This window comes from Coregonus clupeaformis, chromosome 5 (genome assembly GCF_020615455.1).
Source record: "Coregonus clupeaformis isolate EN_2021a chromosome 5, ASM2061545v1, whole genome shotgun sequence".
Taxonomy (NCBI): Eukaryota; Metazoa; Chordata; class Actinopteri; order Salmoniformes; family Salmonidae; genus Coregonus; species Coregonus clupeaformis.
In genome coordinates this window covers 37,247,172-37,258,785 of record NC_059196.1, presented here as the reverse complement: position 1 = coordinate 37,258,785, position 11,614 = coordinate 37,247,172, and the positions used below count along the sequence as shown (strand labels likewise).

Genomic DNA, 11,614 nt, shown 5'->3' with positions numbered 1-11,614 from the left:
TCGTTCCCGGTTCTGATTCTGTTCCTAGAAAGAAAAAGAAAAATCCCTGAACCGGTTCCAACCCCTGGTGTAGATTAGGGGATTAAAATATTTTATTAATAATTAGTACATAGTTTAGCCCAGGATTCAGATTGGTGACCTTTCGGCTACCGGTCCAACTCCTTAGTCGCTGGGCTACCTACCGCCTCCTCATAATGTCCATTATGGGTCCTGGAGCAGGTCCAGTAGACTCTGGCGCTGGGGTCTCTCTCTGGACCCCTCCATACCGGCTAGCTCTACAGGCTGACTGAGCTCCTCTCTCTGGTAGAAAGGGCAGACCTTCAGGTGCTCAGACATGGAGGGGACATCGTCAAAGCACCACCTGTCCACCTTGGAAAACAGACTGCTAAACTCCCACACCTTAGGAAACCAAAGCGACAGAGAGAAACAGAGAGAGAGAGAGAGAGAGAGAGAGAGAGAGAGAGAGAGAGAGAGAGAGAGAGAGAGAGAGAGAGAGAGAGAGAGAGAGAGAGAGAGAGAATAGGTCAGAATAGGTCCAGGAGGTTGTCCTGTGATCTGACCAGGAAAACCTCTAAACTCTATAACCTCTGGAGCCATGTGGTCAGGAAAACCTCTAAACTCTATAACCTCTGGAGCCATGTGTTCAGAAAAACCTCTTAGTAAAATGTAATGTTAGTATAATAAGTTGTGATGCATGGTATATATTGATGTGAAGCTCTATTACATTGGTAGCACAATAATCTGGTTTATCCATATGCAGGTTTATACTGTTTCCATTGATATGTATGGAGTTCCTGCCGTCTAGCAACCTGGGGTCTGTATCCCAGATGGCATGCTATTCCCTACAGGCCTTGGTCAAAAGAAATGCACTACAAAGGGACTAGGGTACCATTTGGGCTGGAGCCCATTATGAGATAACTGAGTCGTTAGTGTGGCAGAGCTGACTAGGAACAAGGGCCTGGTGGCGTTCCAGACCGCTGATATCATTGGCATGCCCTTTGTCCTGTGGCCACACAGACAGGCTTTCTCTCTCTCTGATTGGCTGTTCTCGTGGCCATACAGACAGGCTCTCTCTCTCTCTCTGATTGGCTGTTCCCGTGGCCACACAGACAGGCTTTCTCTCTCTGATTGGCTGTTCCCGTGGCCACACAGACAGGCTCTCTCTCTCTCTGATTGGCTGTTCCCGTGGCCACACAGACAGGCTCTCTCTCTCTCTCTGATTGGCTGTTCCCGTGGCCACACAGACAGGCTTTCTCTCTCTGATTGGCTGTTCCCGTGGCCACACAGACAGGCTCTCTCTCTCTCTCGGATTGGCTGGTGCCAAACACTGGGATGGGTAATTCAACTCATAATCGTGTCAGAGAGGAATACAGGGAGTAGTCAGTGGGCTCTTTACAATGCAACAGCTGTCATTGGACTAGAAATGCATCCCAAACGGCACCCTATTCCCTACATAGTGCACTACTTTGACCAGGACCTATAGCTCTATATAGGGAATAGGGTGCCAGTTGCGACAGCCTAGGACAAGGCTGTAACCATCTTTCTTTCCAGGAGAGATTTAGTCTGTGTCCCAAACGGTACCCTATTACCTACACAGTGCACTACTTTTGACCAGTAGTTCACGTTATAGGAAATAGGGTGCGATTGGGACGCAAACTAGGACTAGGCTGGAACCATTTTTCTGTCCAGAAGAGATGTAGAGAATTTGGCTGGATGCCATATAGGACTGGGCAGCCATATTAGGGTGACCTGGTAACTATGCTATCCCACAGTGACTGATCGGACCCATCCACCTGGTGGGTCAGAAGACAGCACTAAATCATATGGTGGGACCAAACAACAAGAGAGTACGTGTGAACCTTTGGCTTTGTTTAGAACCAGTGACATGTTTATAACCAAACACATGTTCATTCTGCCTTTCACTTTCCATTGAAAGTCTATGGTAGGACCAATAGGCCAACATTCACAGGTCCTGTATGTATGTATCTTACTGATTTATATATATATATATATATATAATAAGTCATTTAGCAGATGCTCTTATCCAGAGCGACTTACAGGAGCAATTAGGGTTAAGTGCCTTGCTCAAGGGCACATCGACAGATTTTTCACCTAGTCGTCTCGGGGATTAGAACCAGAGACCTTTCGGTTACTGGCACAACGCTCTTAACCACTAAGCTACCTGCCGCCACATATATATATATATATACGGTATAGACAGGTAACTGCCAAAACAAAGGATACATTTGAGTAAATGAGGGATACAAAGTATATTGAAACCAGGTGCTTCTGCACAGGTGTGATTCCTGAGTTAATTAAGCAATTAATATCCCATCATGCTTAGGGTCATGTATAAAAATGCCCAGATGCCCATTATTTTGGCTACCATGGCTATCAGTGACTTTGAAAGAGGGGTCTCAAAGGAGAATATGGGGATAGTGTGTGTGTGCGTGTGTGTGTGTGTGTGTGTGTGTGTGTGTGTGTGTGCGTGTGTGCGTGCGTGCGAGCGTGTGTGTGTGTGAACATTTACGGGAGATTCTGTAGCAGCGCCTGAGAGCAGCGTTTTCCACCGCCATCAACAAAACACCAAATGATAGAATTTCTGGTGGAAGAATGGTGCTGCATCCCTCCAATAGAATTTGAGACACTTGTAGAATCCATGCCAAGGTGCATTCTGGCACGTAGTGGCCCCGCACTCTATTAAGACACTTTCTGTTTGTGTTTCATTTACATTCAATGACCATGGACTCTATACCAGACAGTATAAGACAAACAATGTAATAACACAACAATAGTCTCTTATAGTAAACAAAAGAAACAGCAACATACTCACCTTTTTTCTGCATTTCCATGAAGACCCTCCATGGGAGTAGGTCTTCTTCTCCCATTTCAGATAGACCATCCCCCTCTCCTTTAGCAGTGTGACACACACCTCCCTCATCAGCTGGGACACCTGGGACAGCTGGGACAGGCTAAAGCTGTCCAGGAACCCTGCCAGGTGCTGGAGGATCTCAAAGGGAAGTCTGCTCAACGGGTCTAGCTTACGGGGATGCTTCCTGTCAGAGGTGATGGTCTTCTCAGAGTCGGACAGTATCAAGTGGCCATCTGGTTTAAGGGTTAAGGTGCTGAGATCCTGGCGGTAGATGACCGTGGCTCTCTGACCTGCTGGATGGAACCTCCTCTGGCTGTAGTTGCAGCCCAGGTACGCTAGAGGGCAGCGCTGCTCGAACCAGCCGTTCAGGCAGGACTGGATGTCCAAGTGCACGTTCTCGAAGTGAGTGTGGTACTCGTCGCGGCGGAAGACGTGGCCACAGAGGTAACTAAAGGCAGAGTTGGTAAAGTTGTGTCTTCTGGTGATGTCCTCAGTTTGGATCTGGACATAGAGGCCTTTGTGTTGGTCTGTGATGATGTCCGCCAGCGAGGCTTCAGGTTTGAACGGCGCAGATGGAAAGTTGTAAGTCTGTGTTCCGACGTCTACATAGAGGCCGTCTGCTCCTCCACCCTCTGAGATGTTGTGGCCCTTTAGCTCTTTCTCCAAGAAGCACAACAAAGTTGCATTGACTTCATCACACTTCGGAAGATCTTCTACGGACACGCCTAGATCTGACGTGTCAACACTTTGGTTGACCATCGGTGACCAAGGGTCGTTCATGTGAATCCGTTTCGGCCGGTAGCTCGAGGGAACGTTGAACGTTCTGACAGTTTGAACCTCGATGGGCTCCAGCTTTCCGTAAACAAAGTCCTTGTCCCTCGGGGTGCAGGCATCAAGCTGACCAAAGTTGATCAGCATAGCTCCATGGTGGACCAGATACATGTTGTAGTCTGCAGTGGTGACCTCTCTACGCAGTCTCTCCATGACCCCGTCCTGCCACGGTGCAAGGCCAGACCTGGTGACATCCACAGCACTTGCGGTGGCTCCATTCTCCTGGCACTCCTTGGATGATCCATCCCCATCCATCTCTCTATGACCATTTGATAAGCTGGGTGTTCCTTCTGTCTCTCTATGACCATTTGCTTTCTCTTCTTCACTGGGATTCAGCTTATTTTCCGTGTTTTTAATGGTTTGTTCGCATCCTTTCATCTCCTTTCTGAACATGGCCTTGTTGGAGCTGTAGTTCTGGAGAGTAGCCACGTCCTTGTTCTTGGCCAAGGCCTCCCTTTCCTCCTGACTCAGTTCCTTCTGCAGCTCCAGCTCGAGCTCCAAACTATCTCCATGACCATTATCGCCATCCTCCATTGCTTCACTGGGGTCTAATGAACTACGACCTTCACCTGCAGAGCTGGTGACCCCTATATCTATCTCTTTCTGAGCAGGTTCTTCTTCCACCTTCAGAAAGAAGACAACAAAGCTAGAAAACTTTACTAAACTATTAACAAAAACATGTACATAGACACAGTATTACCTTCACCATCAGCTCAGGGAAGACGGTCTTCATCTTGAGGCATCTGAAGAGGAGCTCCTGGTCTCTCAGGGCCATGGACACGTTCAGCTGCTTCTCAGGGTCAGCCAGGGTGGTCCTGTAGTAATAGCAGTAAATAGCAGCTAACTCCTTTTACATCTTTTATTGCATCAGCAGCAGAATCATCAATATGTTTTCACGAAACATAGAACACAGTGTCTTCGTTTCTCTATGTTGATCTGTCTCAGTCCCAGTATTCATTTCAGTATTCAGTATTCAATATTCAAATTGTGACACAGCCCACTGGGCGCACACTGCTTGAATAAACATTGGACCAATGTGGAATAGACGTTGAATTGACGTCCCAGTGGGAGTCCACACAGTAACATAACATGACATAGCACACCACAACACACCACAACACACCACAACACACAACAACACACCACAGCAACACAGCACAACAAAGCACATCAATGACCCAAGCCCAGCTCAGATAATCCCTACCATTGTGTCGCTGAGTTGTCATAATGCTTCAGAAAATGTATATTATACCAGGGGCGTTGCTAGACACAATGTAAGTAACCTAATTTATGTCCCTCTAACTGCCCTGAATGCCTCTGCTGATCCTACAGCTATTGTATGCAGTAATCATGTGCCTATGAACCAGAGTAATACTGTTAGCACTGAGGTGGTGTGCACTAGTAGGAAGTCCACTGTGTGCAGCTCATCCTGCACTAACATAAATAACATGAGCATATCTACTGCTGCTAAGCTTCCCAGTAAAGCAATGAAAACAATCAAGCATCCCAGAAAAGTGCTCAAAATAGCCCATGTTAACATATGTAGATTAAGAAACAAGGTTCATGAAATTACTAACTTGCTAATAACAGATGACATTCATATTCTGACTATCTCTGAAACTCAGTTAGATAATACCTTTGATGATACAGTGGTAGCAATACATGGTTATAATATCTACAGAAAAGACAGAAATGCCAATGGTGGAGGTGTTGCTTTTTATATTCAGAACCACATTCCTGTAAAGCTTAGAGAGGATCTCATGCTAAATACTGTTGAAGTAATATAGCTACAGGTTCATCTGCCTCACCTAAAGCCCATTCTGGTGGGAAGCTGCTATAGACCACCAAGTGCTAACAGTCAGTATCTGGATAATATGTGTGAAATGCTTGATAAGGTATGTGATATCAACAGAGAGGTATATTTTCTGGGTGATTTATATGTTGACTGGCTTTCATCAAGCTGCCCACTCAAGAAAAATCTTCAAACTGTAACTAGCGCCTACAACCTGGTTCAGATTATCAATCCATCTTCCAGGGTAGTTACAAACAGCACAGGAATGAAATCATCAACATGTATTGATCACATCTTTACTAATGCTGCAGAAATCTGCTCTAAAGCAGTATCCAGATCCATTGGATGTATTGATCACAATATAGTAGCCATATCTAGGAAAACCAAAGTTCCAAAGGCTGGGCCTAATATAGTGTATAAGAGGTCATACAATACGTTCTGTAGTGATTCCTATGTTGTTGATGTAAATAATATTTGTTGGTCCGTGGTGAGTAATGAGGAGCAAACAGACACTGCACTTGACACATTTATGAAATTGCTTATTCCAGTTACTAATAAGCATGCACCCATTAAGAAAATGACTGTAAAAACGGTTAAATCTCTTTGGATTGATGAGGAATTGAAAAATTGTATGGTTGAGAGGGATGAGGCAAAATAAATGGCAAATAAGTCTGGCTGCACAATATATTGGCAAACGTACTGCAAATTGAGAAATCATGTGACTAAACTGAATAAAAAGAAGAAGAAACTACACTATGAAACAAAGATAAATGACATATAGAATGATAGTAAAAAGCTTTGGAGCACCTTCAATGACATTTTGGGAAAAAAGGCAAACTCAGCCCTATCATTAATTGAATCAGATGGTTCGTTCATCACAAAACCCGTTTATATGTCCAATTATTTTCATTGGCAAGATTGGCAAACTTAAGCATGACATGCCAGCAACAAATGCTGACACTACACATCCAAGTATAACTGATCAAAGTATGAAATGCAAGCATTGTAATTTTGAATTCCGTAAAGTGAGTGCGGAAGAGGGGTCTGACAACTTGGATGGAAAATGACTGAGGATAATAGCGGACGATATTGCCACTCCTATTTGCCATCTCTTCAATTAAGCCTACTAGAAAGTGTGTGCCCTCAGGCCTGGAGGGAAGCAAAAGTAATTCCGCTACCTAAGAATAGCAAAGCCCCCTTTACTGGCTCAAATAGCCGACCAATCAGCCTGTTACCAATCCTCAATAAACTTTGGGAAAATAATGTGTTTGACCAGATACAATGCTATTTTACAGTAAACAAATTGACAACAGACTTTCAGCACACTTATAGGGAAGGATATTCAACAAGCACAGCACTTACACAAATGACTGATGATTGGCTGAGAGAAATTAATGATTCAAATATTGTGGATGCTGTTTTGTTAGACTTAAGTGCGGCTTTTGACATTATCAATCATAGTCTGCTGCTGGAAAAACGTATTTGTTATGGCTTTACACCCCCTGCTATATTGTGGATAAAGAGTTACCTGTCTAACAGAACACAGGGGGTACACAGGGGGTGTTCTTTAGTGGAAGCCTCTACAGCATAATCCAGGTAGAATCAGGAATTCCCCAGGGCAGCTGTCTAGGCCCCTTACTTTTTTCAATCTTTACTAACGACATGCCACTGGCTTTGAGTAAAGCCAGTGTGTCTATGTATGCAGGTGACTCTACACTATACACGTCAGCTACTACAGCAACTGAAATGACAGCAACACTTAACAAAGAGCTGCAGTTAGTTTCAGAATGGATGGCACGGAATAAATTAGTCCTAAATATTTCACAAACTAAAAGAATTGTATTTTGAACAAATCATTCACTAAACCTTAAACCTCAACTAAATCTTGTAATTTATTAATGTGGAAATTGAGCAAGTTGAGGTGACTAAACTGCTTGGGGTAACCCTGGATTGTAAATTGTCTTGGTCAAAACATGTTGATACAACAGCAGCTAAGATGGGGAGAAGTATGTCCATAATAAAGTGCTGCTCAACCTTCTTAACAGCACTATCAACATGGCAGGTCCTACAGGAACTAGTTTTGTCGCACCTGGACTACTGTTCAGTCATGTGGTCAGGTGCCACAAAGAGGGACTTAGGGACAATTGGCTCAGAACAGGGCAGCACAGCTGGCCCTGGGATGTACAGTGGGGAAAAAAGTATTTTGTCAGCCACCAATTGTGCAAGTTCTCCCACTTAAAAAGATGAGAGAGGCCTGTAATTTTCATCATATGTACACGTCAACTATGACAGACAAATTGAGAAAAGAAAATCCAGAAAATCACATTGTAGGATTTTTTATGAATTTATTTGCAAATTATGGTGGAATATAAGTATTTGGTCACCTACAAACAAGCACAATTTCTGGCTCTCACAGACCTGTAACTTCTTCTTTAAGAGGCTCCTCTGTCCTCCACTCGTTACCTGTATTAATGGCACCTGTTTGAACTTGTTATCAGTATAAAAGACACCTGTCCACAACCTCAAACAGTCACACTCCAAACTCCACTATGGCCAAGACCAAAGAGCTGTCAAAGGACACCAGAAACAAAATTGTAGACCTGCACCAGGCTGGGAAGACTGAATCTGCAATAGGTAAGCAGCTTGGTTTGAAGAAATCAACTGTGGGAGCAATTATTAGGAAATGGAAGACATACAAGACCACTGATAATCTCCCCTCGATCTGGGGCTCCACGCAAGATCTCACCCCCGTGGGGTCAAAATGATCACAAGAACGGTGAGCAAAAATCCCAGAACCACACGGGGGGACCTAGTGAATGACCTGCAGAGAGCTGGGACCAAAGTAACAAAGCCTACCATCAGTAACACACTACGCCGCCAGGGACTCAAATCCTGCAGTGCCAGACGTGTCCCCCTGCTTAAGCCAGTACATGTCCAGGCCCGTCTGAAGTTTGCTAGAGAGCATTTGGATGATCCAGAAGAGGATTGGGAGAATGTCATATGGTCAGATGAAACCAAAATAGAACTTTTTGGTAAAAACTCAACTCATCGTGTTTGGAGGACAAAGAATGCTGAGTTGCATCCAAAGAACACCATACCTACTGTGAAGCAGGGGGGTGGAAACATCATGCTTTGGGGCTGTTTTTCTGCAAAGGGACCAGGACGACTGATCCGTGTAAAGGAAAGAATGAATGGGGCCATGTATCGTGAGATTTTTAGTGAAAACCTCCTTCCATCAGCAAGGGCATTGAAGATGAAACGTGGCTGGGTCTTTCAGCATGACAATGATCCCAAACACACCGCCCGGGCAACGAAGGAGTGGCTTCGTAAGAAGCATTTCAAGGTCCTGGAGTGGCCTAGCCAGTCTCCAGATCTCAACCCCATAGAAAATCTTTGTAGGGAGCTGAAAGTCTGTGTTGCCCAGCGACAGCCCCAAAACATCACAGCTCTAGAGGAGATCTGCATGGAGGAATGGGCCAAAATACCAGCAACAGTGTGTGAAAACCTTGTGAAGACTTACAGAAAATGTTTGACATTTACATTACATTTTAGTCATTTAGCAGACGCTCTTATCCAAAGCGACTTACAGTTAGTGAATACATCTTTTTTTATACTGCCCCCCCGTGGGAATCAAACCCACAACCCTGGCGTTGCAAACACCATGCTCTATCAACTGAGCTACATCCCTGCCGGCCATTCCCTCCCCTACCCTGGACGACGCTGGGCCAATTGTGCGCCGCCCATGAGTCTCCCGGTCGCGACAGAGCCTGGATTTGAACCAGGATCTCTAGTGGCACAGTTAGCACTGCGATGCAGTGCCTTAGACCACTGCGCCACTCAGGAATATAATGACCTGAGTCATTGCCAACAAAGGGTATATAACAAAGTATTGAGAAACGTTTGTTATTCACCAAATACTTATTTTCCACCATAATTTGCAAATAAATTCAGAAAAAATCCTACAATGTGATTTTCTGGATTATGGAACAGCGGGGACTGTGAAGCAACACAAACATAGACACATGCACACACACACGATAACATACGCACTATACACACATGTACACATGGATTTTGTGTTATAGATATGTGGTAGTAGAGTAGAGGCCTGAGGGCACACACTTGGTGTGTTTTGAAATCTGTTGTGAACTTAAAGTAATGTATTTTAAAACTGCCTTAATTTTGCTGGACCCCTGGAAGAGTAGCTGCTGCCTTGGCAGGAACTATTGGGGATCCATAATAAATACAAATACAAATACACCACACCCCACCACACCACATCACACCACAGCCACCCCACCACACCACAGCCACCACATCACACCACAGCCACCACAACACACCACAGCCACCCCACCACACCACAGCCACCACAACAGACCACAGCCACCACAACACACCACAGCCACCCCACCACACCACAGCCACCCCACCACACCACAGCCACCCCACCACACCACAGCCACCACAACAGACCACAGCCACCACAACACACCACAGCCACCACAACACACCACACCACAGCCACCACAACAGACCACAGCCACCACAACACACCACAGCCACCACAACACACCACACCACAGCCACCACAACACACCACAGCCACCACAACACAACACACCACAGCCACCATAAAACACCACACCACAGCCACCACAACACACCACACCACAGCCACCACAACAGACCACAGCCACCACAACACACCACAGCCACCACAACACACCACACCACAGCCACCACAACACACCACAGCCACCACAACACAACACACCACAGCCACCATAAAACACCACAACATACCTGTAGATACAAGACTCTGTGTCTGACACTGGGAAGCGGATCCATTGCTGGGAGCAGATGACGGTGCTGGCGGGGCAGACCTCCAGGTGCTCGGCTAGCCTGTGGCGGAGCATGGTGATGGGACAGCCGTAGTCAACGTTGAGGCAGGGGACCATCTCATTGGGACACAGTAACTGGTGCTCCTTCTCCTTACACGTATGGAAGGCAGCGCCACAATGCAGACGGCACGTAATGACCAGGCAGGAGACAGAGGGGACATGGCAGTGCAGGCTGAAACAGCTCTCACAGTGCTGATGGAGCCCCTCGGGGGGCATACTGCCATTCACCTACGGAGGGAGAGAGAGGTGATGTATCAGGCTCGGGGGGCATACTGCCATTCACCTACGGAGGGAGAGAGAGGTCATGTATCAGGCTCGGGGGGCATACTGCCATTCACCTACGGAGGGAGAGAGAGGTGATGTATCAGGCTCGGGGGGCATACTGCCATTCACCTACGGAGGGAGAGAGAGGTGATGTATCAGGCTCGGGGTAATATTTGATAATCATGTTGAATATCCTACAGTGTGGGATTGGTGAACTTTGTAGTTTGATGATGAACTTTGTAGTTTGACACCGAGATCTTATCAAATACACTCACCATATCGACAAATTGTATCAGTTGAGAAGAATTTCACCATCTGAAAAAGTAAATCAATGAAAATAGATCAATGGGAACGTATACTTGGAACCAAAAGGCAGAGACCACAGGAGGCTGGTGGCACATTCATTGGGGAGGAGGGGCACGTGGTAATGGGAGGAGCGGAATAGGTGGGAAAGGTATGAACAACATCGAACTCATGGTTTCCATGGTTTCCATGTGTTTGATGCCATTCCATTTGATCCGTTCCAGCCATTATTATGAGCCATCCTCCCCTCAGCAGCCTCCACTGGCAGAGACAATAACAAGCGTTACATTTTATATCCTCCACAGAAAACATAAAGTTGCAAACTCTTAATTAAGGCCATAGGCATGACCTTTACATCTCCTGAAATAATCCTATTATTCTGTCCACATCTCTTGTGTCCTTGACCACTTTAAAACAGTATTCATCTAACTCATAGACATAAACACACATGTTCTTATCATAGTAGCGCAGCAAAAGTACCAAAATACATCCCAGTAATATTTCATATAAAAATGAAACAGATACATAAGCAGAATCACCCCCCACTCACCCTCTGGTTCTCTTTGTGTCCCTCTGTCTCTGTCAGTCTGTGCTACGTTAGTAAGCGCATCTGACTACTGTCTTACCGTTCTGATCAGCTTCTGCAGT

At 45.6% G+C, this 11,614-nt stretch overlaps 1 protein-coding gene across 1 annotated transcript; it reads right to left on the bottom strand.

Moving 5' to 3' along the window:
- Positions 1-201: 201 nt before the first annotated feature.
- On the bottom strand, positions 202-10,615 carry LOC121566963 (F-box only protein 40). Its single transcript, XM_041876915.1, has 4 exons — positions 10,317-10,615; positions 4,404-4,518; positions 2,834-4,327; positions 202-399 (listed from the first exon to the last, which is right to left on the bottom strand). Exons 1-4 carry the CDS (start codon positions 10,613-10,615, stop codon positions 202-204), a joined length of 2,106 nt encoding a protein of 701 aa, XP_041732849.1.
- Positions 10,616-11,614: the final 999 nt, after the last annotated feature.